Source organism: Macrotis lagotis, chromosome 5 (assembly GCF_037893015.1).
Source record: "Macrotis lagotis isolate mMagLag1 chromosome 5, bilby.v1.9.chrom.fasta, whole genome shotgun sequence".
Classification (NCBI taxonomy): Eukaryota; Metazoa; Chordata; class Mammalia; order Peramelemorphia; family Peramelidae; genus Macrotis; species Macrotis lagotis.
In genome coordinates this window covers 169,966,739-169,992,674 of record NC_133662.1, presented here as the reverse complement: position 1 = coordinate 169,992,674, position 25,936 = coordinate 169,966,739, and the positions used below count along the sequence as shown (strand labels likewise).

The window sequence follows — 25,936 nt, the reverse complement described above, 5'->3', positions numbered from 1 at the left end:
GAAATAGAATTCAAAAGGATTAAAATTTTTTTTCATTCTGGTTTGTTTTGCTTTTTTTTTTTTAGAAAATCTTCAAAGCTGAAAAAAGTATCAAACTTGAGTGTCTGAGATGTAAACATAGCCATCCAGGCCTTGTTTGAGATTCCATTTCCATAGCTGCAGAATTTTCAAGATCATCATCCTGGTAAGATCTTGGGTAGTTTATGATCATTAGCTGATCACTGTTAGAGTAAGGAGAAGGATTATGGCATAGTGGGAAAAGCCCTTGCTGTAGTCAAGTTCATAAACCTGCCTGACCTTGAACAAATCATTGAATCTCTCTGGGCCTCAGTTTACTCACCTATAAAATAAGGGGATTGAACTATCTGGCCTCTAAGGTTCCTTCTATCACTAAATTTATGACCCTGATGCTGTAGTAGGAGATTTAGATTTTTTTTCTCTGGGCAACTAACTGTATTCAGGCCGAACCAGACCAGGCTGAGCAAAATTAGAGAAAGATAGATTATGACTATACTTGGCTTTGGGATATGTAATTGTTCATCTTAAAAACCAGGTCATGCTTTTGACTGTTGAGCAACTGATTATATTCCTTGTTTGCTAACTTGTAACTTTGGATCAGATTCACCTATTCAAGGACTTGACTTGCATTGACAGATAGCTTCTTTGAAAAAAAGCATTCTTTTGCAAGCCAAAAATCCTTTATGCTTTTTCTTTATAATGAATTTCTTGATGGCAATTGTGTTTGTTTTCTTTTTTTTAATCTAATGTAAATTTTTTCATTTCTTGAAAAAATCCTCATTGTTTACCACCAGGCAGCTATTGAGGACAATGTGAAAGTGAAGCAATTAAGTGGTACATACAACATATAGTTCATATATAGACATAGATGTGTTTATAAGTATGCAAAATACATGTATAAATATGCATATATGTACTATATTCATGTATTTGTGTGTACATGTATATATAGTAACTCCAAGTCAAATTGGGCAGTTTCTGAAAATTGTTGAACAGGAAGGTTAAATGGTCTGATTTGTACATTTGAATTAGGATTTATGAGATGTGTGAAGGATAGATTGAAAAGAGAAAGGACTGAAGAGAGTCCGACCATATCAGATGTTTAAGGGTGGAAAAATTAGATAAGAATAACCTCAGAAAATTCTGAACACTTTGTGATAAATATGAATGAGAAAGGATTTTTTAGAATGACATTGTTATAGGAAGAGAATTGGGAAAGATCCCTGTTTGCTGTAGATAGAATAGGAATAGACAACAAAGAAAACTTCTCAACACCATCAACAACTTTTCAACTCCAAAAAAATTTTTTCTTTTTCTTTTTTTGGTGCCAAAGAGATGATCTTCAGACTTGGAAAGACAGAACAAGAATGGTTAATAGGGGATTTTGCATACAAAAAATCAAGCTAATGCAATCATGAGCTGTGTTAAGACGGACATAACTTCCCAGAGTGATGGAGTGATTGTCATAGTGTTCTCTGCCTTGATCAGAACACATCTGCAGGGCACAGAACTATGGTTTGCTGCATTTTGGAAAAGATATTATTAAGCAAAGGGTCCATGTCATTTGAAAATCAATTGAAGAAATTGGGGATGTTTGGGATATAGAAAAGAAGATGGGCAGATATAAAACCTTTCTCTACTATGTAAATGTCTCTCAGGTGGAAAAGTTTGCTCTGTTCAAGGGTAGTGTTGAGTGGTAGTTGCAAATTTACATTAGAAGTCAAGAATGCTTTTGGGCTTCCTTTATAGATAGAGGGTACCTACTATCACTTCTGATTTCATTATTTCTCTCAATGACATTTCATTCATGCTTTCATTTTTGAACTCTTGATGTTATCTTTGACCTTTCTTCTTATCCAATCAGTTATCTAGTCCTATGAATTCTACCTTTGTTTTATTTCTCTCATCCAACCCTTCTTTTCTTTCATACTTAAGACTATTGCAAAAACTTCCTGAAGCACCTTACTTCCTCTACATTCTTCCTTTTCCAATCTGTCCCTCACATTATTTTCAGAATATTACTGATACATAGATATGGGCGTATGACTCCTCTGTGTGAAAACTTTCATAGCTCACCCTTTCTTGCCTTTTGAATAAAGTTTATTCCCTTTGCCCTAGTAGTTAAAGACCTCTATAATTTATAAACACTCTTACTGTGCAACTTTATCTAAAACTTAGAAAAGAAGCTACCCTTTTAGGTTTCAAAACAATAACCTCCCTGCCTCTCTGGTTTTCCTCATTTTAGCCCCTATACTATAAAGTAAATTATCAATTTGTTTCAATTTCATGCACATTTATTCAGTGTCTACTAAGAACAAGAAACTCCACTCTTATGTGTTGGGAAACAAAAGTCATTGTTTTGCATTGCACTGAACTGTATTGTATGTTATAGTAGCTAGGTAGCACACTGGATAGAGTGTCAAGCCTGAAGTCAGAAAGTCCTGGGTTCAAATACTGCCTCAGTTACATATCGGCTATGTGACGTTACTTGCCTCAGTTTCCGCATCAGTAAAATGAGATAGTAATGCTAAGAGATAATTTCATCTTCCTGATTTCAAATCTGACCTCAGATACTTTACTAGCTATGTGGTACTGGGTCTGGTTTGCCTCAGTTTCTTCATCTGTAAGATGATCTGGAGAAGAAAATGACAACCCTGTATCTTTGCTGAGAAAAATCTCAAATGAGATCATGGAGAATCAGACATCACAGTAATGAGTGAATATCAGCAAAGATATTTTAGTTCCTTTCTAGTTCTAAAATCTATAATTAGCACTCTCATTGAAATTTTTGGTGAATAACCTGCCATGGAGGCAGAGTTTGGATAACAATTTATTGGGAATGTTGTGGAGGGGTTTGTGATTTGAGTAGAGTTAGGATTACATGTACTCTGAAGTCTCTTCCTGTTCTAAATCTGATTATTACAGTTTGACCATGCCACCAAGAGGGTGGATTGTTCTGTAATAATATAAAAATTGTAACATTTATCTTGAATGTGGGAGCTACAATGTCATTCAAGAAACAATATTTTCTTTGTTTTATTTAAATTTATTTATTTATTTTCATCCATGTGTACATATATTTCCAAGTTACAAAATTTCCCTTCACCCTCCCTTCCCACCTCCCCTCCCCTCAGCAGGGAACAGTCAGGTTAGCATTTTACATACATATTTTGATAAACATGTTTACAAATTAGTAATTTTTGTTTTGAGGAATTAAGATTAAAGGAAAGAGATACATAAGAGATAATTTTTATAAAGTTCATCACATTCTGAAAGGTTTTTTCCCCTGTGTTTTGTTTTGTTTTTCTTCCTCTTGTTGGGGATAATGTAGTCCATGACTAGTTAAATACAGTTGTCCTTGCTCTCTGGACTGCTGAGAGGAACTGCTTCTATCAAGGTTGTTCATCTCATAATGTTGATGATGTGTACATTGTTCTCTTGGTTCTCCTTCCTTCACTCAGCATCAGTAATATTTCTTTTCTTTCTTTTGCTATATCTATTGGATTTGTGGCCTCAATGTTGACCTGATAAACTGGGAAATTGGAAAAAGAAGATAGTCTGTATTTGTTTAGTTTGTTTTGTCTATAATTAAGAATCAACAGATATTTTAAATCTATTTTTTTTGTTTATTTAAGCTGTATCACTCAAAAAAGATGTTTCCTTATCCATCAATTTCTGCCTTAAATACTATAACTTGGTCTTATCAAACCTGCCCTGAAGGGACCAGAAAAGTTTAGGGTCATCACTAGTCAAATCAACCTAATCCTGGCAGCTTTAGGGACAGTCAAGATCATATTTCTTTTACATTTTTTAAGGCACATGTAATTTTTAGGGGCCTGCAAATAGGAACTGCTGTAACCGCCATTTCAACTTTACCACATAACTGACCCATTTTAAAGGTGTACACTCAAAAAAGATAATAACACCACTTAACTTCCAATTACAAACAATCAAGGACACCATAAAATAAGATATAATATTACAAATACACAGATACCCCAAAACTCAGATACAATTAATCCATACTGTATTAGCAAGCCAATTAAAGGATCACAATGAATATTCCACAATACTAATCAAGCAAACAATTAAGAATATTAATTTCAACCAGTTTGCACACACAAAAAAACAACCTAGTAAGAAATTCTTGCTCAAGAATTTTCACAAGCAGGTGAAAACCCCCAATGGCAGGTAAAAATTTTGCCAATCTAGGTGTGAAATACTATAATAAATAAACAAAAAAATAGCCTTACCCCAGAATGATCCTGGTCACAAACAGGATTGAAAAGCAGGTTTTATCAAAGACTGGATCCAATAGTGGAACCGGAGTTGAAAGTGTTGAGTATATCAGCTAGGTGAATTGGGACTCTGGAACAAGTTTAATATTAACCCTGTTTTTACTTAGCAGTTTCTAACCTGGGCAAGACAGAGTAGACTAGAGATAAGAGTGCCACTACTCAGGTAGTGGCTTTGCAAGGAACCAATTGGAAACTCATGAGATTATTCCTTCCTTGAAGCTCTGTCTTGCTGTAGTTCAGGCAGGGAATATACATGATCACAAGTAGGAAGGTAAGTTATAAAACAATCAGATTTGGAGCTTGAGTGATCTTCCTAGGACAAATTACCAGGCAGAACAATACAACAATTCCATCACCTGTGTCTGTACAAGTAGGCCTGTGGGAATGGCCAAGATGATTGTGTAGTTTGGGAATACTTTATTATTGTACAGTATAGGGCTTATGTACAGTACAGACTTGATGTACTTAACACAAGCAAATGAAGGTCAGGGAAAAAAGCAGGACCTGTCACCTGTCATGATTGATAGATGAATGCTGCAACTCCCCCCCACCCCGTTTTCCCAAATCTAGAACCTGCCTGTGAGAAAGGATCTCTAGAAATTAAATTATTATTAAATTCATTACACAATCATATTAATCAATATAAAAATCACAATTGTCTAAAATACAAAAGCCCCAGTATGTGTTTGAGTTTGTGTGTCTATCAGATAGACAGATAATCTTAGGCAATAAAATGAAGATCTTGTAGCACAGGTTGTGTGCTCACTGCTGACCAGCAAGGCAATGAATTAAAAAAAAGTAAAATTTTATACACCCCCCCACACACACATATATTGACAGTAAACAGCTAGTTAAGAAGATGATGTCAGAAAAAGCAATTTGGATTTCTTGACCATGGTATAAATGTAAAAATGGCAGACTCCTTGCCAGGGATGGAATGATCCTAATAAGAGCTGATAGGAAGGTATATGTATTTACTTTCCATACTCTTTGACCTATCCACTCTACTGCTGGGCATTTGCCAAAGTCAAGGACTTAAAAAGATGTTTCCATGTACATCAACATTTTTATAGCAGTACTTTTTAGAGTAACAAAGACTAGAGATCAAGTAGAGGCCAACTGATTAGGAAATGGTTATGTTACTGTGAATGAGGATGATGAAGGCTAAGAAACATGGGAAGACATAAAAACTGAAGAAAAGACAAATAAGCAGAATCTGTAAGTTTTATAACAATGTAAAAAGAAAGTATTTGAAACAGAATGTTTTAAAGTTATAATGCATAAATTTAGTTCACAAAAAGAAATATGAGAAGGTACTTCCCTGTACTAATTCTTTACAGAGGTGAGGGTCTATGGGGATGGAACACTGTAGATGATGTTAGATTAAAAAAAATCTTTTAAAATGTGTGGGTGAGCTTAGTTGGAGTGTTTTATTTCCTCTTTTTTATTCTTTGTTTTGTGGTACAGCTCTGAAGTGGGAGATAGGGAGAATACATAGGGAGATGTAGGTGATAAAAACAAAAGATATCAATAAAATTATTTTTTTCAATTTTGACATTTTTTATTTTTCTAATTACATGTTATTAAAGTTTTCCAACATTCAACCACATGCATATTCATATTTTTAAATTACATAATTTTCTTCCACCCTCTCTACCCAGCCCCCTCCCCTCAGCAGTGAACAGTCACTGAATATTGTATATACATATTTGTGTTTAGCATGTTTACAGATTAGTCATTTTTTGATATAAGGAATAAGGATTAAGGGAAAAGAAAGAAAAATATGAGATAGGAAAGAAATACATAAGAGAAAAAATTATTTTTAAGTGAATGTAGGGTTCATTCAGATTCTGTAGGTTTTTTTAAAATTTTGTTTGTTTTATTCTGTTTTTTCTTCCTCTGGATGGGCATAGCATTGTCCATTGCCAGTCTCCTAGGATTGTCCTAGTTATCTGAACTGCTGAGAGAAGCTGCATCCATCAAGGTTGATCAACTCACAACATTCTTGTTAATGTGTGCAATGTTCTCTTGGTTCTGCTTCCTTTGCTGAGCATCAGTTCCTGTAATTCATTCCATGCTTCTCTAGAATCTGACCAATCATGGTTTCTTATAGAATGATAGTATTCCATAGCAATCACATACTTGTTCAGCCATTCCCCAGTTGATGGTCATCCTGTCAGTTTCCAATTTTTTTGCCACTACCAAAAGAGCTACTATGAATTTTTTTGGAACATGTAATATTTTTCCCATTTTTTAAAATGATTTCTTCTGGATATAGGCCTAGTATTGGTATTGCTGGGTCAAAGGGTAAATAAATTTTTTTAAATAATGTTTTTGCTAGAGTTCAAAGCTAATTTAGATTTTGCAAATCCAATCATAAGAACTTCAAACTAAAATAAAGGAAGGGGAAAAAGAACTACTATAGATAGATAGATAGATAGATAGATGATAGATGAATAGATAGATGATAGATAGAAGGATGGATGGAGACCACCTCCAGACTGTCTCCAATATTTTTGCTATATTGACCCCCAAATATTAAGTTTCTCATGGGGAGAAGGTAACTTTACTCTTTTCAATGCTTCCTAACAAAAGTATAGTAACTTCCTGAGTATTTAAAAAGGATTTTGTTGAAAGAACATTAGGGAGCACTGTTTATAGATGGGAATAGTTGTAGAACTAAAGTGTATAGCAGTATGGATAAAAATGTTCATAGTGCACAGTTTAGAAAGGGTATAAAAGCATAGTCTCGATCTCTATAAGTTCTAGGACATTTGTTATTCCCCTTTGTTCCTTCGTACATAGAGATTGTGGATTTGACTGCTATTTATATCTTTTCATTTAACTTATCATGTAACCCACATTGCTCCTTCTTTTCCATAAGAATACCACGAGAGACTGTTTTTCCATCTGTAAATGGAAAAAATTAGGGTAAATGGTTGTTTTCAAATCTATAATTAAATATACAAGATCAAATCCATTAAAAACAATCTTTATGAAATAATAAGATTTGTAAACTTTCACTGATGGCTCTCATATCTAGCAATACTTTTCATAACAAAATTTTAGTATCTGGAAAATAAATCAATGTCATATATAGGAGAATATAATAGAAAAAACTAATTAATGTATCTATTGATGGATGAGGTTATATAGATGAGCAGAAGAGATAGAAATTGGGTAGAATAAATAGCTATATAGTAGGGGGAATAGGTAGGAAGCTAATTAGACACAAAAGTGAGGCATAAGTACAGGAGTTGGAGTCAAGAAGGACTAAATTTGAATCTATCCTAGACACTTATTACTTATGTGACCCTGGACAAGTTACTTGACCCCTTTCTGCCTCAGTTTCCTGATCTATAAAACGAGAATAACAAGCATCAATAGGGATGTTGTGGGGATCACATGAAACAATGTATATAAAGCACTTTGTAAACTTTAAAGTGGTACATAAATATTGGTTATTATACTATTATTATTATCTCTGGTTTCATTCAAAAAACACCTGGGAAGAAATAAATGAAAAATTGCATATTGAGTTTCAATAGAGAAATTGATACATTAATGCTAATATTTGTATTAACTCTTAATTGTGATTGAGGTGTTATAAATTAAATGACCAGATAAAAGGTAATTCATATTGAATCACAGATTTAGAGTCTGAAGGTACTCTAGAAATCATCTTTCCAAGCCTTTGATTTTCCTTTGATACTCAAATAAATTCTGTTACTAATTCAAATTCACAGAAACAAATTTTTTTTGCATACAACTTAGATTTAGTAACTTCATTCTTTAGAAAATGCTTCAGTTACACCAGAAATAAATTCAATCCAGATCATAGGATCATAAATTTAGAGCCAGAAGGAACCCTAGAGACCATCTAGTAGTTCAGTCCCTTAATTTTCCAGATGGAAGTGAAAGTTGGTTTGTTTGTTTTTTGTTCTCAAAGAGGACCAATGGCAGAAGGAGGTTAATTGCATATGAGTGGGGCAGAGCTGTGCAAAATCATCAACCTCACTCTGTCCTCCAGAGTCACCAGAGTCCAGTGGTAAGACATCAGACAATTGATGATGGTTCAGCATGCAAAGGGAGATTCTGGCCTTTTGTAACCAGAAGTGAAAGTCTGGAATGTTGAAGAGATTTGTCCAAATTCATTCAGATGGCAAAGGTCAGGATTTCAGTTCAGCTCCTCTCCCTTGAAATTCAGCTAACATTCCACTATATAATATATGACAGTGCCTTCAAATCCACATTAGATCTCCAGCAGAAATATAATTCAATTCAAAAAACATTTTAAGGGACAAACTATAACTGCTATTAGGAATTCTGGGGGGCAAATATAACAAAATGATATGGAGATAACTAATAGGGGAGAGGGAGGAGGAAGAGGAAAGGATAAGCTAGGATCTGTGTAGAAATAAATGTGATACAAGGTACAATATTATTGGAGCAAAGGAGAGCCAAATAAAATGTTTTTAGGAACATTTGAGCAAAGATAGATATTACTCTCTGTAGAGTGAAAATAGATTAAGCAAACACATAGTAGACATTTAATGAATATTTGTTGATTTGAATCATGAATAAGTTAAATTTAGTATATTGTACTTATTTTTTCAACCACTAGATGGCTCTTTGGATACACTTTAGGGTTACAGAGAAAGCTCACCTTTTAATGAAGACATTATGAATTCATTAAAATGTGTTTCCTTAGTTTCCCCAAATTTTCCCTAGTAAAAGAAAAAGGACAACCAGAATAGTCCCTCTTAAAGGCATCTACTTATAGACACAGTACGAGGGTTGAGTTTCTGGCTCCTGGTCTCCTGGGCTCTCCCTGATCAGTCTTGGAAAGCATCCCATGCTGGAATCCTAGCAAGAAAATGCTAAGATTATTCTTAGAAGACTTTAGCATCCCAGAAATTATGCTGATGAGAAACCAAAGCATCAAGTTTAAATCCTTTTCAAATGAGAATGGATCATAACCCAAAAAAGTAATGGTGAAGCCTCTCAATTATAGTACAACAAAGTCTGTTGGATATTATTCTGAGAAAGGTAAGTCAGTTTGCTGACTCTCTTTTCTTATGCTCTAATAGAAATATATCTTTGCTCAGTAACACTTCAAGGCGAGTATTAGAGAGAAGAGATATCATTTTAGTGGTTTATCAGTAACTCTGGGAAAGGGTTTCATAGTAGTAGGTTAATTGTCTATTCTGATTGGCTAGGTGAGTACAGGTCATTGGGATACTCCTTAGATAACCTAATTCCTAATGAGGCTAAACCAGTGTCAAGATCAAGGGATTCTTAGTCTAAATTGAGGAGTGTCCAGAAAGTTTTACCTCATTATGACAGAACAGACCTTGAAAACCTACTTTAGGCTATAAGAGAAGTACTTATGGAAGGAATTGTCTTCTGAGATCTAGGGAAATGATGGGAGAAAAACAATGACTCTAGAGTTTTCCTGAGTAATAATCAACTTATAAATTTTTCAAAGAGGCAGATGCTAAACAAAACAAAGCACTAAAATCTTTACTTGAGGCCAGAATTGCCCTTAGCAACAACCAAGAATTTCTTTGGATTAGGAACTGGTCTTATGTGGAAAGGTCATGGGCCTAGAAATGGGACCCAGGATCAAAGACTTTTTTCCCATTAACCCCCTCTACATCTAGTTCAAGGGCATGACAGGGATTGTACATCTGACAATATATAACACATAGTTCACTGCTTTTCCTTTATCTTCTTTTGTTGTTGCTCAGTTGTTTCAGTAAAGTCCAACTTTGAATTTGCCATTTTAGAGCACAAACCTTGGAGTCCTTGGAGTCAAGAGGATGGGAGTTCATATCCAGCCTCAGATACTTGACTATTACTATCTGTGTGACCTTGGGCAAGTCACTTAACTCTGATTATCTCACATCCAGGGACATCTCCAGTCATCCTGATTCTGGAGGAAAAAGTGAGGCTGGTGACTTAGCACAGCAACCCTTCACTCAAATCTAATTCATGTGCTTGTCATGGCATCACCTCTCTGATGTTGTGGTCTCCTTCAAAAATGAAGGACAAAACATTATCATTTTATAGGTAAGGAACTGAGGAAAAGAGGGTTAAATGACTTTCCCAGGCTCACAAAGCTACTAAGTGTCTGAGAACAGATGTGAACTTAGGAAGGTGAGCCTTTCTGACTCCTGCTCCTGCATTCTATCCCTTGAACCACTTGTTTGGGGTTTTCTTGGCAAAGACACAAATAGTTTGCCATTTACTTCTCTAGCTCATTTTACAGATGAGAAAGTGAGACAAATGGGGTAAGTGACTTGCCCAGGTTCATGTAGTTAGGGAGTGTCAGAGCATGGATTTGAACTCAAGTCCTTCTGACTCCAGGGCTCTATCTACTGCTCTACCTAGCTGCCCTGTAGCTGCTCCCTTCTGTAGGGAAGGAAGAAATGACAGCTTTTGTCAAGCACTTAGTAGAGATGTCTTGTCTTCAGTCTGTGGTTAGAAGTTTGATGATGACAGGAATTGAAATTTTTTGGCTAATATCAGGTTTTTTTGGATTGGTAGAGTTTTTTAAAACCCATTTCTGGATTGTCAAGAGATGACAACTGATGTGTGAATTGTGAAGGACGCATGAGTGAGAGCCTTGTTAGTGTCTTAATGCGATAGAATGCAGTATATTTATTATGTTGAATAGAAAGTATTTTTAATCATCATAGTTTTTTAAAATAAATTCTTTATGCCATCTGCCAATTCATTGTTAGAGCATAGAGTCAGAAGTAAGGAGAAACAGTAAAACATCTAGAGAGGGCAATAATATAAAAAAGAAAAAATTGTAAAAAAAGAGAGAGTAGTTTCTAAAGCAATTAAAAGAAAATTGGGTCAAATTATTGCATTAGACTTGAATGAAATGAAGAACTTGAGGCAATGTCCCATGGCTGAAAATATCATTTTCTTACCCTATTTCTATCAATTACATAGGATAGAATGTGCTTACCCTTATTGACATGAATACTATGAGCAAACTAACCCCAACTGCTTTTTGAGGAAAGAAGGAAAAGAAAGGAAAGGAGAGGAGAGGAAGAGTGGACCATTTACTGATCACCAATTGCATGCCAGACACTACAAAGTACTTTACAAATATTTCATTTGATGCTCACAATAACCTTAGGAGGTAGACAAGCAGTGATTAAGTGACTTGCCCTGGTAAGGACTAGTGCCAGATTTGAACTTGGGTCTTAACACTAGACCGAGTATTCTATGCATTGCATCACCTAGTTTGAAACCAGTACCTGTAGGGATAGAATCTATTTAATTTTTTATCTTTGTAGCCATAGTAATTGATAGAAGGTCTGGCAAATAATTGGTTCTTAATAAATGCTGGTTGATTGGTTGGTTTCTGATTCTGGGAATGATGATGATGGTGATGATGATGATGATGATGATGATGATGATGATGATGATGATGATGGTGATGATGTTTGTCCATTATCGAAGAAGACCATGACATCAGGGAGTTGATGCCATGACAAGCACATGATTTTGGATTTGAGTGAGGGGGCTATGCTAAGTCACTAGCCACTCTTTCTTCTCCAGAGCCATCTTGGTCCAGTGGTCAGATATGAATCAGGATGGCTAGAGATGGCCCTAGATGTGAGGCAGAGTTAAGTGACTTGCCCAAGGTCACACAGCTAGTAACAGTCAAGTGTCTGAGGATGGATTCAAACTCCCGTCCTCCTGACTCCAAGGTCAGTGCTCTATCCATCACATCATTTAAAAGGTCCATGCGCCCAAACTGTAGCCACTGTCCATTGAACTATTGGTTGTGTTCATGCTAATGAAGGGATGACCTAGGTATTGTACTGGTGAATGGATTCCAGGCAGATTCTCACATATTGTAGTTTTCAATTTTCCCTTCACCTTAACATGAAAATGTCATGTGCTAAGAAACCAACTTGCTCATTGATTTCATGTCCTTTTCTTTCCCCTTTCAGGGTTAATTTCTTTTCTTTTTTCTTTTCTTTTCTTTTTTCTTTTCTTTTCTTTTCTTTTCTTTTCTTTTCTTTTCTTTTCTTTTCTTTTCTTTTCTTTTCTTTTCTTTTCTTTTCTTTTCTTTTCTTTTCTTTTCTTTTCTTTTCTTTTCTTTTCTTTTCTTTTCTTTTCTTTTCTTTTCTTTTCTTTTCTTTTCTTTTCCTTTCTTTCTTTCTTTCTTTCTTTCTTTCTTTCTTTCTTTCTTTCTTTCTTTCTTTCTTTCTTTCTTTCTTTCTTTCTTTCTTTCTTTTTCTTTCCCTTGAATTACTGCTTTCAACTACAACACAACTGTGATGTTTTACATTTTTGCCTGTAGAATGACACATCTGGGTGCTAGATCTGTAGCTCCACTCATTGCCACATAAATTATGAATTTGTTGATCTAAGGTAGTTCTGCTCTAAGAATGACTAGAGCTTTCTGTTTCCTCTTTCTCTGAGTTTTCTAGATGAAGAGTAATGCACTTTACTCAAATGGCTCCCATGAGCTTTGGGTAATTTGGTCTTGTCATATTTAGTATTGTAAGTTTAAAGACTACATTGTTGATGGGTTTTCTTTATTTTTATTTTGGTGCCATATTGCAATGTACAGAAATGAAATCTTCCATATTTCATTTAAATGAGAAAGTATTTCGAAGTCATAAGAAATACCTGTTAATAGTGCTGACATCTTTTGGAATTTGTTTATTGCTTTTAGGAACTTGAGTTGCATTTGTTCTTTTCAAAAGGTCCTTCATTCTTACTGTCTATATGTATAGTTCCAATGTTTTTCACATTATATTTTCTAAAATAACTTATCAGACAACACTCTTAAAAGAAGATATGGCACTTTGCAAATCATCTGGACCAACCCACCCATTTTATAGATGAGGACCAGAGAGTTGAAGTAATCTGATTCAAATCATATTGATTTATTATGTATAGTAGCAAGGTCAGGATTTGAAACTAATTTCTTGGGGTACATATATGGAGTAATTTTTGCTATCATAGTTATAGTAATGGAAACATTTATCTATAGAGTTATGTGAAAGTAAAATATCTTTCTCTAAATTCATTGTATTTTAATTTTAAAAATGAAATATCAGTTCCACTTCTTAAGTGATTACTGTGGTTCATTCCAAGATACTTTGAAACATTAACAAATCCATTTTGAAACCTATTTATGACAGTCAGTTTTAGAGCTAAGTCAGTGGCTCTGGCTTACTTATTAAAGCAAATTTTGCTTTCTACTTTACTTTTCAAAGAATATGTTGAAATGTAATTTAGACACACCAATAGACTCTAGTCCCCAGACATTTTCAGCAGAGGACATAATTACTGAATTTTTGGAATTAATGTGATTCCCTAAAGAAGTTCATTGTTTATAATAGTACTGGGATATCATGACCCTAATGTTCTCAAATTAGCCAAAAATAGCCATTCCTGGGAACAGATTTTATTAAGTATAAAGGTAACAACTTTCAATAGTAGATGACACTTAAAAATTGAATTAAACTAGATAATGTTTGGTATTGAACACTCTTATGTTTCTCTTTTCCATTATGATCACAATCTGCAATCAAAGCCTTATGTTCCAATGGAAATATCAGAACTCATTATACAGATGTTCTATCAAAAGTATTTTTGTAGGGATTTATTTGGTAATTATTAATTTCTAAAATGTGTTCTTTTTTCCTGAAAATTTTTTGCAGTGAAGTTACTCCAGGTCCCTCATGTTTTTCTCTGATTTTTTACATGTGTCTGGTTTAAGACATGTTACATGCAGCCTATGAGCAGGATAAATCAGAACCACAAACCCCAAAGGAAGTCTATAAGGCCACATATCTTGCATAATGATTATAAAACTGTTTTTCACCTTGTTTCTCAAGAAAAATGATGCTCTAATTAATTCAGAGAAGTCTTCCTGTGAAGAGGACCATTTCTATCAGAAGTACCATCACTCAAAGGTTGAACCCTGATTGCCTATAGACAATCACAGTATAGTGAATGTCTCAGGACTTTCTTTTGTTGTATTAGATTGAAAAAAAACACTATAAAATATCATGGGAAGTAACTTATGAATTAAAATTGAACTTTTTTGTTATACATAGATTTTTGGTTGAAATGACACTAAGTCAAATGAAAATGTGCAAAGTAATATTTATTTTTAATTCATCCACCCCAGAAAGCATGCTTTTTTTTAAAAAGGGTATTCTCAGAAATTGTGGTATTCTCAGAAATTGTGGGATTCTACCAGAGTTAAGTAATAATCATAGTGTATAATCTAAACATATATTAAAAGGGAAAAACTATTAAATCCCACTTCAAAGAATACCACCCAATAATCTAATAAGCATTCTTACTGAAAGATGGCAAAAATTGAGCTTAACTTCTTTTTACAAATGGTTTTAGGATTGACTATTATTTTTTAACCATATACTTGGTTCTATGTAACTAAACTATTTCCCTTATCTAGAGCTTATATGAACAGTGTTTTGTTGATGTGGTTAAGAGAATTCTGCCTTAACTAATACTGAAACAAATATTTTCTTTGGTCCTTTTCCTTATACAAGTCAGTTTCAATAAAGAAAGTGTCTGGTTGCATATTATTTGCACTATATTTAAAAAGTTAAGAGGAGATATGATGATTTTTTTTAAAAAAATTGTTCTTTTGTCTTACCATCAAGTTTATCTTAGATTCCCTAGGTCTTTATCCCTTCTTATATAACCTTCTTAAACAAAAAAACTATTTTTATCCATTCATTTATTCAATAAGCATCTTTAAAGTATCTTTTATGAATGAGATACTAAACTAGGTGCTAAGGATATAAATACTGCTTTTTCCTTCAAGGAATTTGTATTCTACTAGGGAATGTAGAGTGGATTATCATTCACAGAGAAGTTAAGCTTTGTCTTCCTTATATAATTCTTGTAACCTCATGAACTGAACTTTGAAGGATACGGGGAATTCTAAGAGACTCAGTGGAAGAGGGAATATACTGATGGTTGCAGAGTGAAGGGAGCTAACCTGGGTAAAAGCATGGAGATGGGAGATGGAACATTATGTAAAGGAAATAGTAAACAGGTCAATTTGACCAGAATGTGTGTTTGTGTGTGTGTGTGTGTGTGTGTGTGTGTGTGTGTGTGTGTGTATGTGTGTAGGTGAGAAACATGCAAGATTTTGGATCAAGATTGGGAAAGACTATAAGTACTTAATGGAAGATCTTGTATTTTGTCAGTGGCAGGAAGGAACTCATTGGGCAAGGAGATTGTGACATCAGTTCTGTGGGCAGTTTGACTGCTAAGCAGTAAATAGGTTAGAGAGAGAAGAGGATTGAGACAATTATACCAGTTAGGAGTCTTTTTCTGTATCCAGGTGAAAGGGGATGTGAGATTCAACTAGGCAAGATAACTAGCATTTGAATTAAATTAAATTCTTACTATGTGCTGAAACTTTGAGAATACAAACACTAGCAAAAAGAATTCCTGTCCTTGAGGAGCATACAGTCTAATTCTGATAGTTAACACACAAAAGGGAACTGAAAAGTTGAATGGAGGGATTGTGGAAGGTGAGGAGAAAGATTGGAGGTTCCCAGAAGGGACATGGTGTTGAAGACTGGAAAGTCAGAATTACCACTGGGAGGGGGGAATGAAAACTGGTATGCCTGAGCCGTTTCCAAAATTGGAGGCTTTGGGAGGAAGGGGTCCATCAATGGGAGAAGGAAACTAGTATTGGCAGGTGAGTGAGTTTCCAGTGTGGAACTACAACAGCGGCATAAAACTAGAGTGGAAATTCTCAATCTGCTCACTCAGACAAAACAATAACAAAAACGATCTGAAAGCTAGAAGAACCAATGATGTGGGAATAGCTATGAGTAGCTGAGGTTATCTCTAAGTGATATCTCTTTCCTTTTATTATTGACTTCAAAATACTTATTTTCACTTGCTGATTCACAACAGAGGGAATGAGAAGCATGTCTGTTTCATCTTTATGTACTGCAGTTTGGACCGGTTATCTTTTTTTTTTTTTAGGTTTTTGCTAGGCAATAGGGTTAAGTGGCTTGCCCAAGGCCACACAGCTAGGTCATTATTAAGTGTCTGAGATCGGATTTGAACCCAGGTACTCCTGACTCCAGAGCCAGTGCTTTATCCACTGCGCCACCTAGCAGCCCTGGACCCATGATTCTTCAACTGTGTGTTTATTATGATAAAATTTTAAGTTAACAAAAAGTGGAAGTTCCATGGAGTTATTTATAATGAAAGGAGATGTCTTACCTGAAATTTGGGTGGGAAGCATCAGTGTCTTTTAAAGCAAATGTTCAGAGAAAACTTATTCCTAAATTGGGTCGTGACTGAGAAGTGAGAGGGAAGATTCTTCTTTGAGAAAAATCTTATAGATGTGAAATGTGGTAATTGAAGTCTTCAGAATTGACAGCTAGATAGTGAATTGAATAGAGCACTGTTTGGAATCAAGAAGATATCTTCATGAGTTCAAATTTGACCTTAGACATTTACTAGTTATATAACTCTGGGCAAATCACTTAACTTTATTTGCCTCAGTTACTAATCTGTACAATGAGCTGGAAAAGGAAATGGCAAACCATTCCAGTATCTTTGCCATGAAAACCCCAAATAGGGTTACAAAAGATTCAAGCATGACTGAAATGACTGAACAATAACTAACAAACCAACCCCATAATAGAGAGAGGATTTTGGAAGGTGATTGGTTTGACAAAAGTGAATGAAGGAAAGAATGGAAAAAAGTTAGTATTAGAGTTATAATTATATTCGACAGATTAATGAGGAGGAAAAGATTTGGGAATAGACTTTTGTCTTGGTCTTCCATGAAATCTCTAATTAGGTAGTCCATCTTACCATTAACCTTTTTCTGTGTCCTTGGTTTATTTTTCTCCCTAAGGCATGGTAAAAATTCAAAAGTAAGGTTCTGTTAGCCAGGAATAATCAATGAGAAGATTTATAGTTCTTATATGTTCTACTTGGCATTCGATAAATGTTCTGTTGAATAAATGAATTTCTCGAGAGAAAAAGGTGGAGAGTAGATATATTTGGAAAATATATGTTTAATAGAATGCCTTCATATACAATTACACTTAACACCTAACTATATGCTAATATCCAATATTGACCTCTGCCTGAAGTGTGAGTAGTTGACTTTTAGAACTTTTAAGACACTTCCCACTTTTCTCATCATAAACTATTAATAATAACTCATTCTTAATGTTGTGAAGTGCTTTCCTTATGATCACCCTGTAAAAGAAGTAGTTCGAGTGTTTTTATCCCAATTTTGCAGATCAGAAAACTTGAAGCTTTGAAAAATTAAATTATTTGGTCAAGTTATACAAGTACACATCTTAGGGGGGGATTTGAATCCAGGTCTCCAACTTTTAAATGCTGCACTTTTATCTCCTACATTATTCTAAAGACCCTCAAAAACAGGCTAAAACATGATACATGATACTCAGTTTATCTCTGTCCACATGGGGAATCATGCCCTTATCTATGGGTGCTCTGCCTAAAGGAATATAAATTTTGATCACTGAAACCTCACAAGATATCTTGGAACTTCCTTTCCCCCCTTATTTATTTTATCTATCATTTTAAAAAACCATTCCTATCCCAAACCACACTTGCTCATTGTTTAATGGCTTAGAGTGAGTGTAGATAGCAATTGTTTCTTTTTTGGCCAGAAACTTTAAGGGTCTTTCCCTCCCAGATTGATTGTTTTTGAGGCCATTTTTTGTCTTATTTCTTTTTTTGACCTTAATCACTGAATGGGCATTGGCTCAGACAAACTGAGACCTGGGACGGTCCCTAGTTTGAAAAGATCAAGGTCTTCTACTGTGTCTGGGGCCATCCTGATCTATATCTTTCCACTGGACCCAGATGGTTCTGGAGAAGAGAATGAGGCTGGTGACTTTGCATAGCCCTCCCTCACTTAAATCCAATCCACTTGCTTGCCAGGCCATCACCTTCCTGATGTCATAGATTCTTTTTGAGAACAAAAGAACCAAAACATCAACAACTCATTATATAGTCAATGAAGAAAGATTCAATTAAGAAACTAGAGCTTGGTTCAAACTTCAAGTGAATATTTTTTGTTGTTTCGATTTACTTCAAATCAAGTTTCAGGGGAAAGTCAGGGTCCTTGGGAAACTGTGGGCCCATTTTGAAGGTGGTTTTGATTTGGAACCAAAGCTGGTAGTTTTTTAAATGCATAAAAGTTTATGTAATACCTGTCAGGACCTCCAATCTCTCATCAGTTCAGTGTTTCAGTGTACCATCCTTCCTGAATCTTCTTCAGATTTTTACATTTTTAAGTCTTGGATTTTTAAATGAACAGCTAGACCTATTCCCTGGAAGCTGGGCAAAGAAATTTGATCTAATTCAGATTCTGTACAAAGTTAGACATTCATAAAAACTTAGACACAGCAAAGTTTATATAATGAGATTATCATAAATTTTAAAATATTATAAAAATATTCCTGGAGGAAAAATAGCAGATATCCCCTCTGGTCAATGTTGCATATTATCCAATAAGAATAATGGAAATTAGATAACTTCCAAAATTTAACTATAACATCTACCTACATTCAGATTTTAAATTAATAACACTTAAAAAACACTAAGACTTTGAGATAGTATACATTTCCACCTATATTGCCAATACTGCTGCTGCTGCTGCTGCTGCTGCTGCTGCTACTACTACTACTACTACTACTACTACTACTACTACTACTACTACTGCCACCATTCATATTGATTCTAATGTTTGCAAAGGACTTCATACACATACGTGTATGTGTGTATGTGTGTGTGTGTGTGTGCCTCATTTGATACTCAAAACAACCCTATAGGGTAGATGCAAATCTGATCTCTTTCACAAATCTAATCACTCTTGGCTGATCAGTCTGTGAGTTTGCATCATATTTTCAACATTAAGGGATTAAAGTGCCTTGCTCAAATTCACACAGTTAATAAGTATCTAAGACATGATTGAACTTAGGTTTTCCTGACTTCATTTATCTCTCTATTCCCTATGTCCACTATACAAAACAACTATTTCTTATTCTTTCTACAAACTGAAAATTAAGTAGGAGAAAAGAAGGAATATACCTATTGAAAGATAAAATTAGAAATACATATTAATTTTTGAACTGCCATAGTTTGAAGCATAAATTTGGGTTGGAAATGAAGAGGAAAGAACCATGTTAATGCCAGTTTATTGATTTTTATAGTCATTGGATTTTTTTTTAACAAAAGAATAAAAGGTCATGCTATGCTAATACCTTGGGCAGAGTTTCAGGATAGTCTTAATGTTCCATCATTTTCCAATGTACTTCAATTTAAAAATGGGAGATTTATTTTTCCATTTTTACATCTGTTTTTTAAAAGTTAAAAGACATGTTGTACACATTCGTTTTCTTAGGTAACCCACTCAGTGAACTAATGAAGGTGGATCAAAGTAGATTTTTTCTTCATTTTAAAGGTTGGGAGAAGTGAGGTAGAGCAAACTGTGACCTTTCTGAAAAGTTTTTAAGCTTCTTTATCCCCAGGGTCATTTCTCTTTTTTCTGTTACTTTAAGAGTATAAATAATTGCCAGACTCTTCATTCACAGAGAGAAGGAAGAGAACAAACATCAGAGAAAAATTCTTAGAAATTTCAGTTTTAAAACCAAAAGGTATAATAAAGCATTGTATCTACAGATCATATTCTTTTGCTGTGGATTTAAAAAAGTATTGTACAGACATGTAAAGGAAATACTCTTTTTTTTTATCAATTCATTTTTAATCTCTAGACTGGTCCACATATTTCCCTGATCATAAAAGTCATTATGATTTTTTTTCTTCCAAAAGTAATCAATTTGGAATCTGAGATATTTTTCCCTACTAAATATTTACATGCTATTATGAATATTTTGCTTCATATTAATTAAATCTCTTTTTTTTCTTGCAGCTTTTGTTTCTCCCATTTGGCCTCACCAATGGCTGCTGATGGCAATGATATTGTAAGTACCTTTTTTAGAAAGTCTTTAGCTAGAGAGATATTAGTGGTCAGATGGTCAGGAGAACACTTAAAAATCATAGTTGAATTTGTGCATGAATGACTATTTTTTCTCAATACACTAACTGCAATGGAGCTAAATCATAGAATTAATAAGTTTCAGAGGTTTTTACTTGATAAGTGTTTGATTAGGTTCTCTTTAGTAATATAATTATCATCTGATAGTACTGTACATCTGTATTGTATTGCTCTTTGTATTTAATGTTGATGTTACTGATGACCTTATCATGTTTGAATACAAAGTTCAATAGTACTAGTACCTTCATTTCCTCTGTTATATTTTCCAAAGTGTTTCTCTGTCTGTTATTTTACTTGGTCCCATAGCAATGTATGATGTGATAAATGTATGATAAATAGGACAGTATTTCTCTTTTACAGGTGTGGAAACTGAGGCACAGAGAGGTTAAGAGAATTGAAATGGAACTTATGTTTAGAACTGGACAATTAATAAAATGCTAGGACAAAGTGAAATTTATGCTAAGGTTATGGAAAAAGAAATAGCAAAACACCTTTGTCAAGAAAATCCTATATGGGGTGACCCAGTCAGGTACAACTGAACAAAAACCATCACTACAAATGCTGAGGTGAATGAGTTTGAGGCACAGAAGCAAAGTGGAAAGCCTTGTATTGCAAATAAATAAGGGAAGATAATACAATGAAATTATACAATATCTGGAATACATTACAGATGACTCAAATAATTAGGGGATCAGAGATTTAGAACCTAAAAGGAACTTGGAATTTGCAGTCACTGTCCTATATTCAAATTCCTTGGATGTAACTTTAAAAAGAATGCTGGATATATAAATATGTGAAAGGATGCTTTCACTTTACTTAACATGTTAAAAGTTTGATTTTTCTTTTAGACTCATCCCTGATATCCAATGGCAGAACTAGCATTTGATCCCAGGTCTTTTGACATTAGATCTATTATCTTTCTAATCTGCTACACCATTCTCAATTCAATTAATACCAATGACAAAGTCAATGTCTGAATATTTACTCTCAGTCTCACTGATAAAAGCAGGGTATTTGATTATTTCCTTGCCTTGCTGATAATTTTATCTCTTGCAAAGTAGAAATAGCAATGAAAGGAACTGCTTTTTTGGATTTAATTCTAGCCAATAGGTGGGAAAATTGGAAATTTAGTATGGCAGAAACTTGGATTAGACCAACATCTCAAACACTAAACCAAGATAAGATCAAAATGGGTACAGGATTTAGACATAAAAGACAATATTATAAGCTAACTAGAAAATCAAGGAATAGTTTACTTGTCAGATCTATGGAAAGGGAAGCAGTTTATGACCAAGGAAGAGATAGAGAACATCATTAAAAACAAATTAGATAATTTTGATTACATTAAATTAAAAAGCTTTTGTACAAACAAAACCACTGTAACCAAGATCAAAAGAAATGTAGTTCATTGGGAAATAATTTTTACAACTAGTATTTCTGACAAAGGGCTCATTTTTAGAATATATGGAGAATGGAGTCAAAGTTATAAAAAAAAACAAGCCATTCCCCAATTGACAAATGGTCCAAGGTTATGCAAAGAATTGACAAATGGTCCAAGGTTATGCAAAGGCAATTTACAGATGAGGAAATCAAAGCTATTCATAGTCATATGAAAAATTTCTCCAAATCATTACTGATTAGAGAAATGCAAATTAAAGCATCTCAGAGGTACCACCTCACACCTCTCAGACTGGCTAATAATATGACCAGAAAGAACAATGATCAATGTTGGAAGGAATGTGGGAAATCTAGGGCACTAATACATTGTTGGCGGAGCTGTGAACTCATCTAACTTTTCTGGAGAGCAATTTGGAATTATGCCCAAAGGGCAATAAAAATGTGCATACTCTTTGATCCAGCAATACCATTATTGAAGAGATTATGAAAAAGGGTAAAAAAAAAATCACATGTACAAAAATATTCATAGCAGCTCTGTTTGTGGTAGCAAAGAAGGGGAAATCAAGTGAATGTCCATCAATTAGGGAATGGCTGAACAAACTGTGGTATATTTATGTTATGGAACACTATTGTTCTATTAGAAACCAAGAGGGATGGGATTTCAGAGAAGCTTGGAAAGACTTGCATGAACTGATGCTAAGTGAGATGAGCAGAACCAAAGGAACAATGTACACCCTAACAGCAACATGGGGGTGATGGTCAACCTTAATGGACTTGTTCATTCCATCAATGCAATAATCAGGGGCAATTTTAGAGTACCTTCAACAGAGAATACCATTGTATCCAGAGAAAGAACTGTGGAGTTTAAACTAAGACCAAAGTCTATTACCTTCATTTTTTCAGACAACATATCTTATATACTACATAATTTTGCTATCTCTAGTATTTTATTTTCTCCTCAAGGGTATTATTTCTCTCTTAACACATTCAATTTCAATCAATGTATAGCATGGAAACAATGTAAAGATTATCAGACTGCCTTCTGTGGGGGGGGGAGGGAAGGAATGTGGGGAAAAATTGTAAAATTCAAAACCTTACATAAAATGATAGGTAAAAACTACTATGAACAAATAAAATATTAAAAAAATTCTGGCCCAAAGGGTCAGACAATGGCCACTGGCCACTGAAGTTAAGTGGGAAATTTAGGAAGGGAAATCGCATAATCATCTTAGAGTTTGCAATTTGGAAAGAATTTAGATATGCAAAAACACCCATTTATTATGTGATTACTGTATACTAGACTATGTGATAAGCATCTAAAAGGTATAGTATATGCATATGAAGAAAAATGACCTAGATAATAGTTACAGTTAGTTGCTTCCTGAAGTTGGTAGAATATACAATACACAAAGATGGTTAATTAATGAATGGTTTAATGTTGGAACTGGAGGAAAACTCTATTGTCAGTCTTTGTCATTTGTACTTTGCTGTTCAACATTTTTGCCAGCAAACTTGAATGAGGACCTAAAAGGTGTACTTATGAAATTTTGTCATTAAAAAATCCAAGATAATTAAAACAACCCTAAGAACAAAAATAATGTAGTTAAATTAGTGGATGACAGAACCAGTATTCAAAATTATTTTGCAAAAATTATCATGCTATTGTATGAATATGAGTCATGGAATATCATTCACTGAAAAATTAAAGTTGAGTCACCTAAAGTGCAGTGGAAAAGTTCAGAGTGGGTGTGAATGGAGGTGTATGAACAGAAAAGAATGTAGGCTAATCATGTGGTGAGAGCAAGGGTTAATAAATGAACAGTGCATTGGGAAGGAGATGGAGATTAGATGACAGGATCGTAGGGTCATAGATGAAGACATGAAAGGAAAATTGAAGGCCATCTAGTATACCCCCCCCATACTCATTTTATAGATGAGGAAACTGAGGGCCAGAGAATTTAAGTAACTCACACAAAGTGATAAGGTGATAGAGTAGAATCTATATTCCAGTCCCATTCCAGTCAAAGTCTGTCATTCTTTCTAAGGTAATGTGCTTCCAACTCCAAGGTTATGTAACTGAAATAACACAGGAAATTAGAAGAGGTGAATTATTAAAAATTATTAGAAGCAGCTAGATGGATAGAGTTCTGGACTTGGAGTCAGGAAGATCTGAGTGCAATTTACTGGTTGTATGATCCTAGGAAACTCACTCTCTAATCGCCCATAGTTTCCTTAACTTTAACATAGGAATAACAGCAGTATATGTCCCCCAAGATTGTGGCAAGGCTGAAATGAGATAAGATTTGCAAAGCACCATGCAAACAAATAAAGCTGATCTGCATGGCTAACTCATTACAAGTGAATGGTTCCAGTTATGACTCGGTTTTTCCTTCATCATCATCATCATCATTTGTGATTTCTAGTGCTCCAAGAATCTTACCATTCTGACACAAGGATTGCTTTATTTTCCCACTGAGAAAATATATTATCTATCCATTTGTTCTTAAATTCCCCCCCCATTAAAGAAAATATTGATGGCATTATAAAATGTTAAAAAATTCTGTTTATTTAAAATTAAAATGTTTTTGCACAAACAAAACCAATGTAACCAAAATTAAAAGAAAACATCCAACTGAAGGAAAATTTTGCAATAAACATCTGATAGAGAGTCAGGTGTTTTCAAAGATCTTGGGATGTTGGTGGTCTGTAGGTTCATTATGAGTCAGCAGTGTGATTTGGTAGACAAAAAAATTAATTAATTACTGCAAAAATGAGATAGTCCTTGACCCCAAGACATATCCTTTCCTGACAAATTTATCAGACAAATAACTATTCTGTGCTCTCCTAATTTGTATATGGTTTCACCCATTATATATAAAATCATGTACCCATTTATAGATGTTGGTCTATGTCTAGTTTCTACCATACTCTTTTCCAATTTTCGCAGCAGTTTTTGTCAAAATGAGTAGTTCTTCCAAAACTTTGCATCTTCATTCACTATAATGTAATGTGACTAATGCAAGAGAAAAATAATAGAAGAAGAGAGGTAATAATTCCATTGCTTTCTTCCCATGGTAGACCACAGACCTTTGTTCAAATGGGGACTGTATATTTTAAGAAGAGCAGCTCAGCTATCTGGATCACCTCCTAATTACCTTTTTGCCACTATCATAACTCACCCCACCTGGACCAGCACTCCTCTGTATTTTGTACTAAAGGTCCTACTTGTGGACTTTAGGCTCTGTGGAAATTAACCCATGAAATTCTTGAACTCTTACAATGGGAGTAAATCATCTTGCTTTAGGACTAAGTCTCTCTCTCTCTCTCTCTCTCTCTCTCTCTCTCAGGTTTTTGCAAGGCAAATGGGGTTAAGTGGCTTGCCCAAGGCCACACAGCTAGGTAATGATTAAGTGTCTGAGGCTGAATTTGAACCCAGGCACTCCTGACTCCAGGGACGGTGCTTTATCCACTGCGCCATCTAGCCGTTCCCCGCTCTAAACTCTCTTAGCCCACTACGTAGGTGGCTACCAAACCTAACATCCTGCTTGACCATTTCCCTAGGCCATGTTGCTACATATATCCTACACCTCTTATGTCCCCATTTTAACTTCAGCTTGGGCATGATAATCAAATCACTTTTATCATTATTTCAGGAAAGGATATGTCAATTGATTGCATTATGGATGAACTGACCATCTGTGACTCCCTTGATGAAATGGCTCTTCAGCGCCCCTTGCCTTCCCTATATGTATTGTCTCCTCTATTAGAATGTAAGCTTCTTGGGAGCAAGGACTATCTCATTTTTGAACCTGTAGTCCTAGTACTCCCTAGTGTCTAGTATATTGGAAATGCTTTATACTTTTTCTTTATGAAGGAATAATAATATTAAATGTGAAATAATAATAAAAATAAATGCCGTTTTCATTTATTATGAATGAATACATTTATTCCATCAATTTATATCACAGGAAGAATAGAATGGCCAAGATGATAAATGTATTGAGAATATTTACAAAAATGAGTTTGAAAAAACTGAGGCTGTCCAGTCTGAATAAGAAAAGACTTAAGGACCCCACAATTTCAGTCTTCAAGTATTCGGATAATTGTCATTTAATACAGGGATTAAGCATGC

At 34.6% G+C, this 25,936-nt stretch overlaps 1 protein-coding gene across 9 annotated transcripts in view; it reads left to right on the top strand.

Annotated features, from left to right (window-relative positions):
* The window catches only part of IPCEF1 (interaction protein for cytohesin exchange factors 1), a 244,200-nt gene that overhangs the window by 111,679 nt on the left and 106,585 nt on the right, over positions 1–25,936 (top strand). For 5 of the 9 annotated variants that reach the window (XM_074187873.1, XM_074187867.1, XM_074187878.1 and 2 more), the window contains one exon: positions 20,281–20,332. In XM_074187873.1, coding sequence (XP_074043974.1) covers positions 20,309–20,332 — 24 coding nt within the window. In that variant the 5' untranslated portion in view covers positions 20,281–20,308. Of the gene's footprint in view, positions 1–65; positions 185–20,280; positions 20,333–25,936 lie in introns of all 9 variants that reach the window. The other 4 variants (XM_074187870.1, XM_074187868.1, XM_074187869.1 and 1 more) reach the window with 1 other exon arrangement.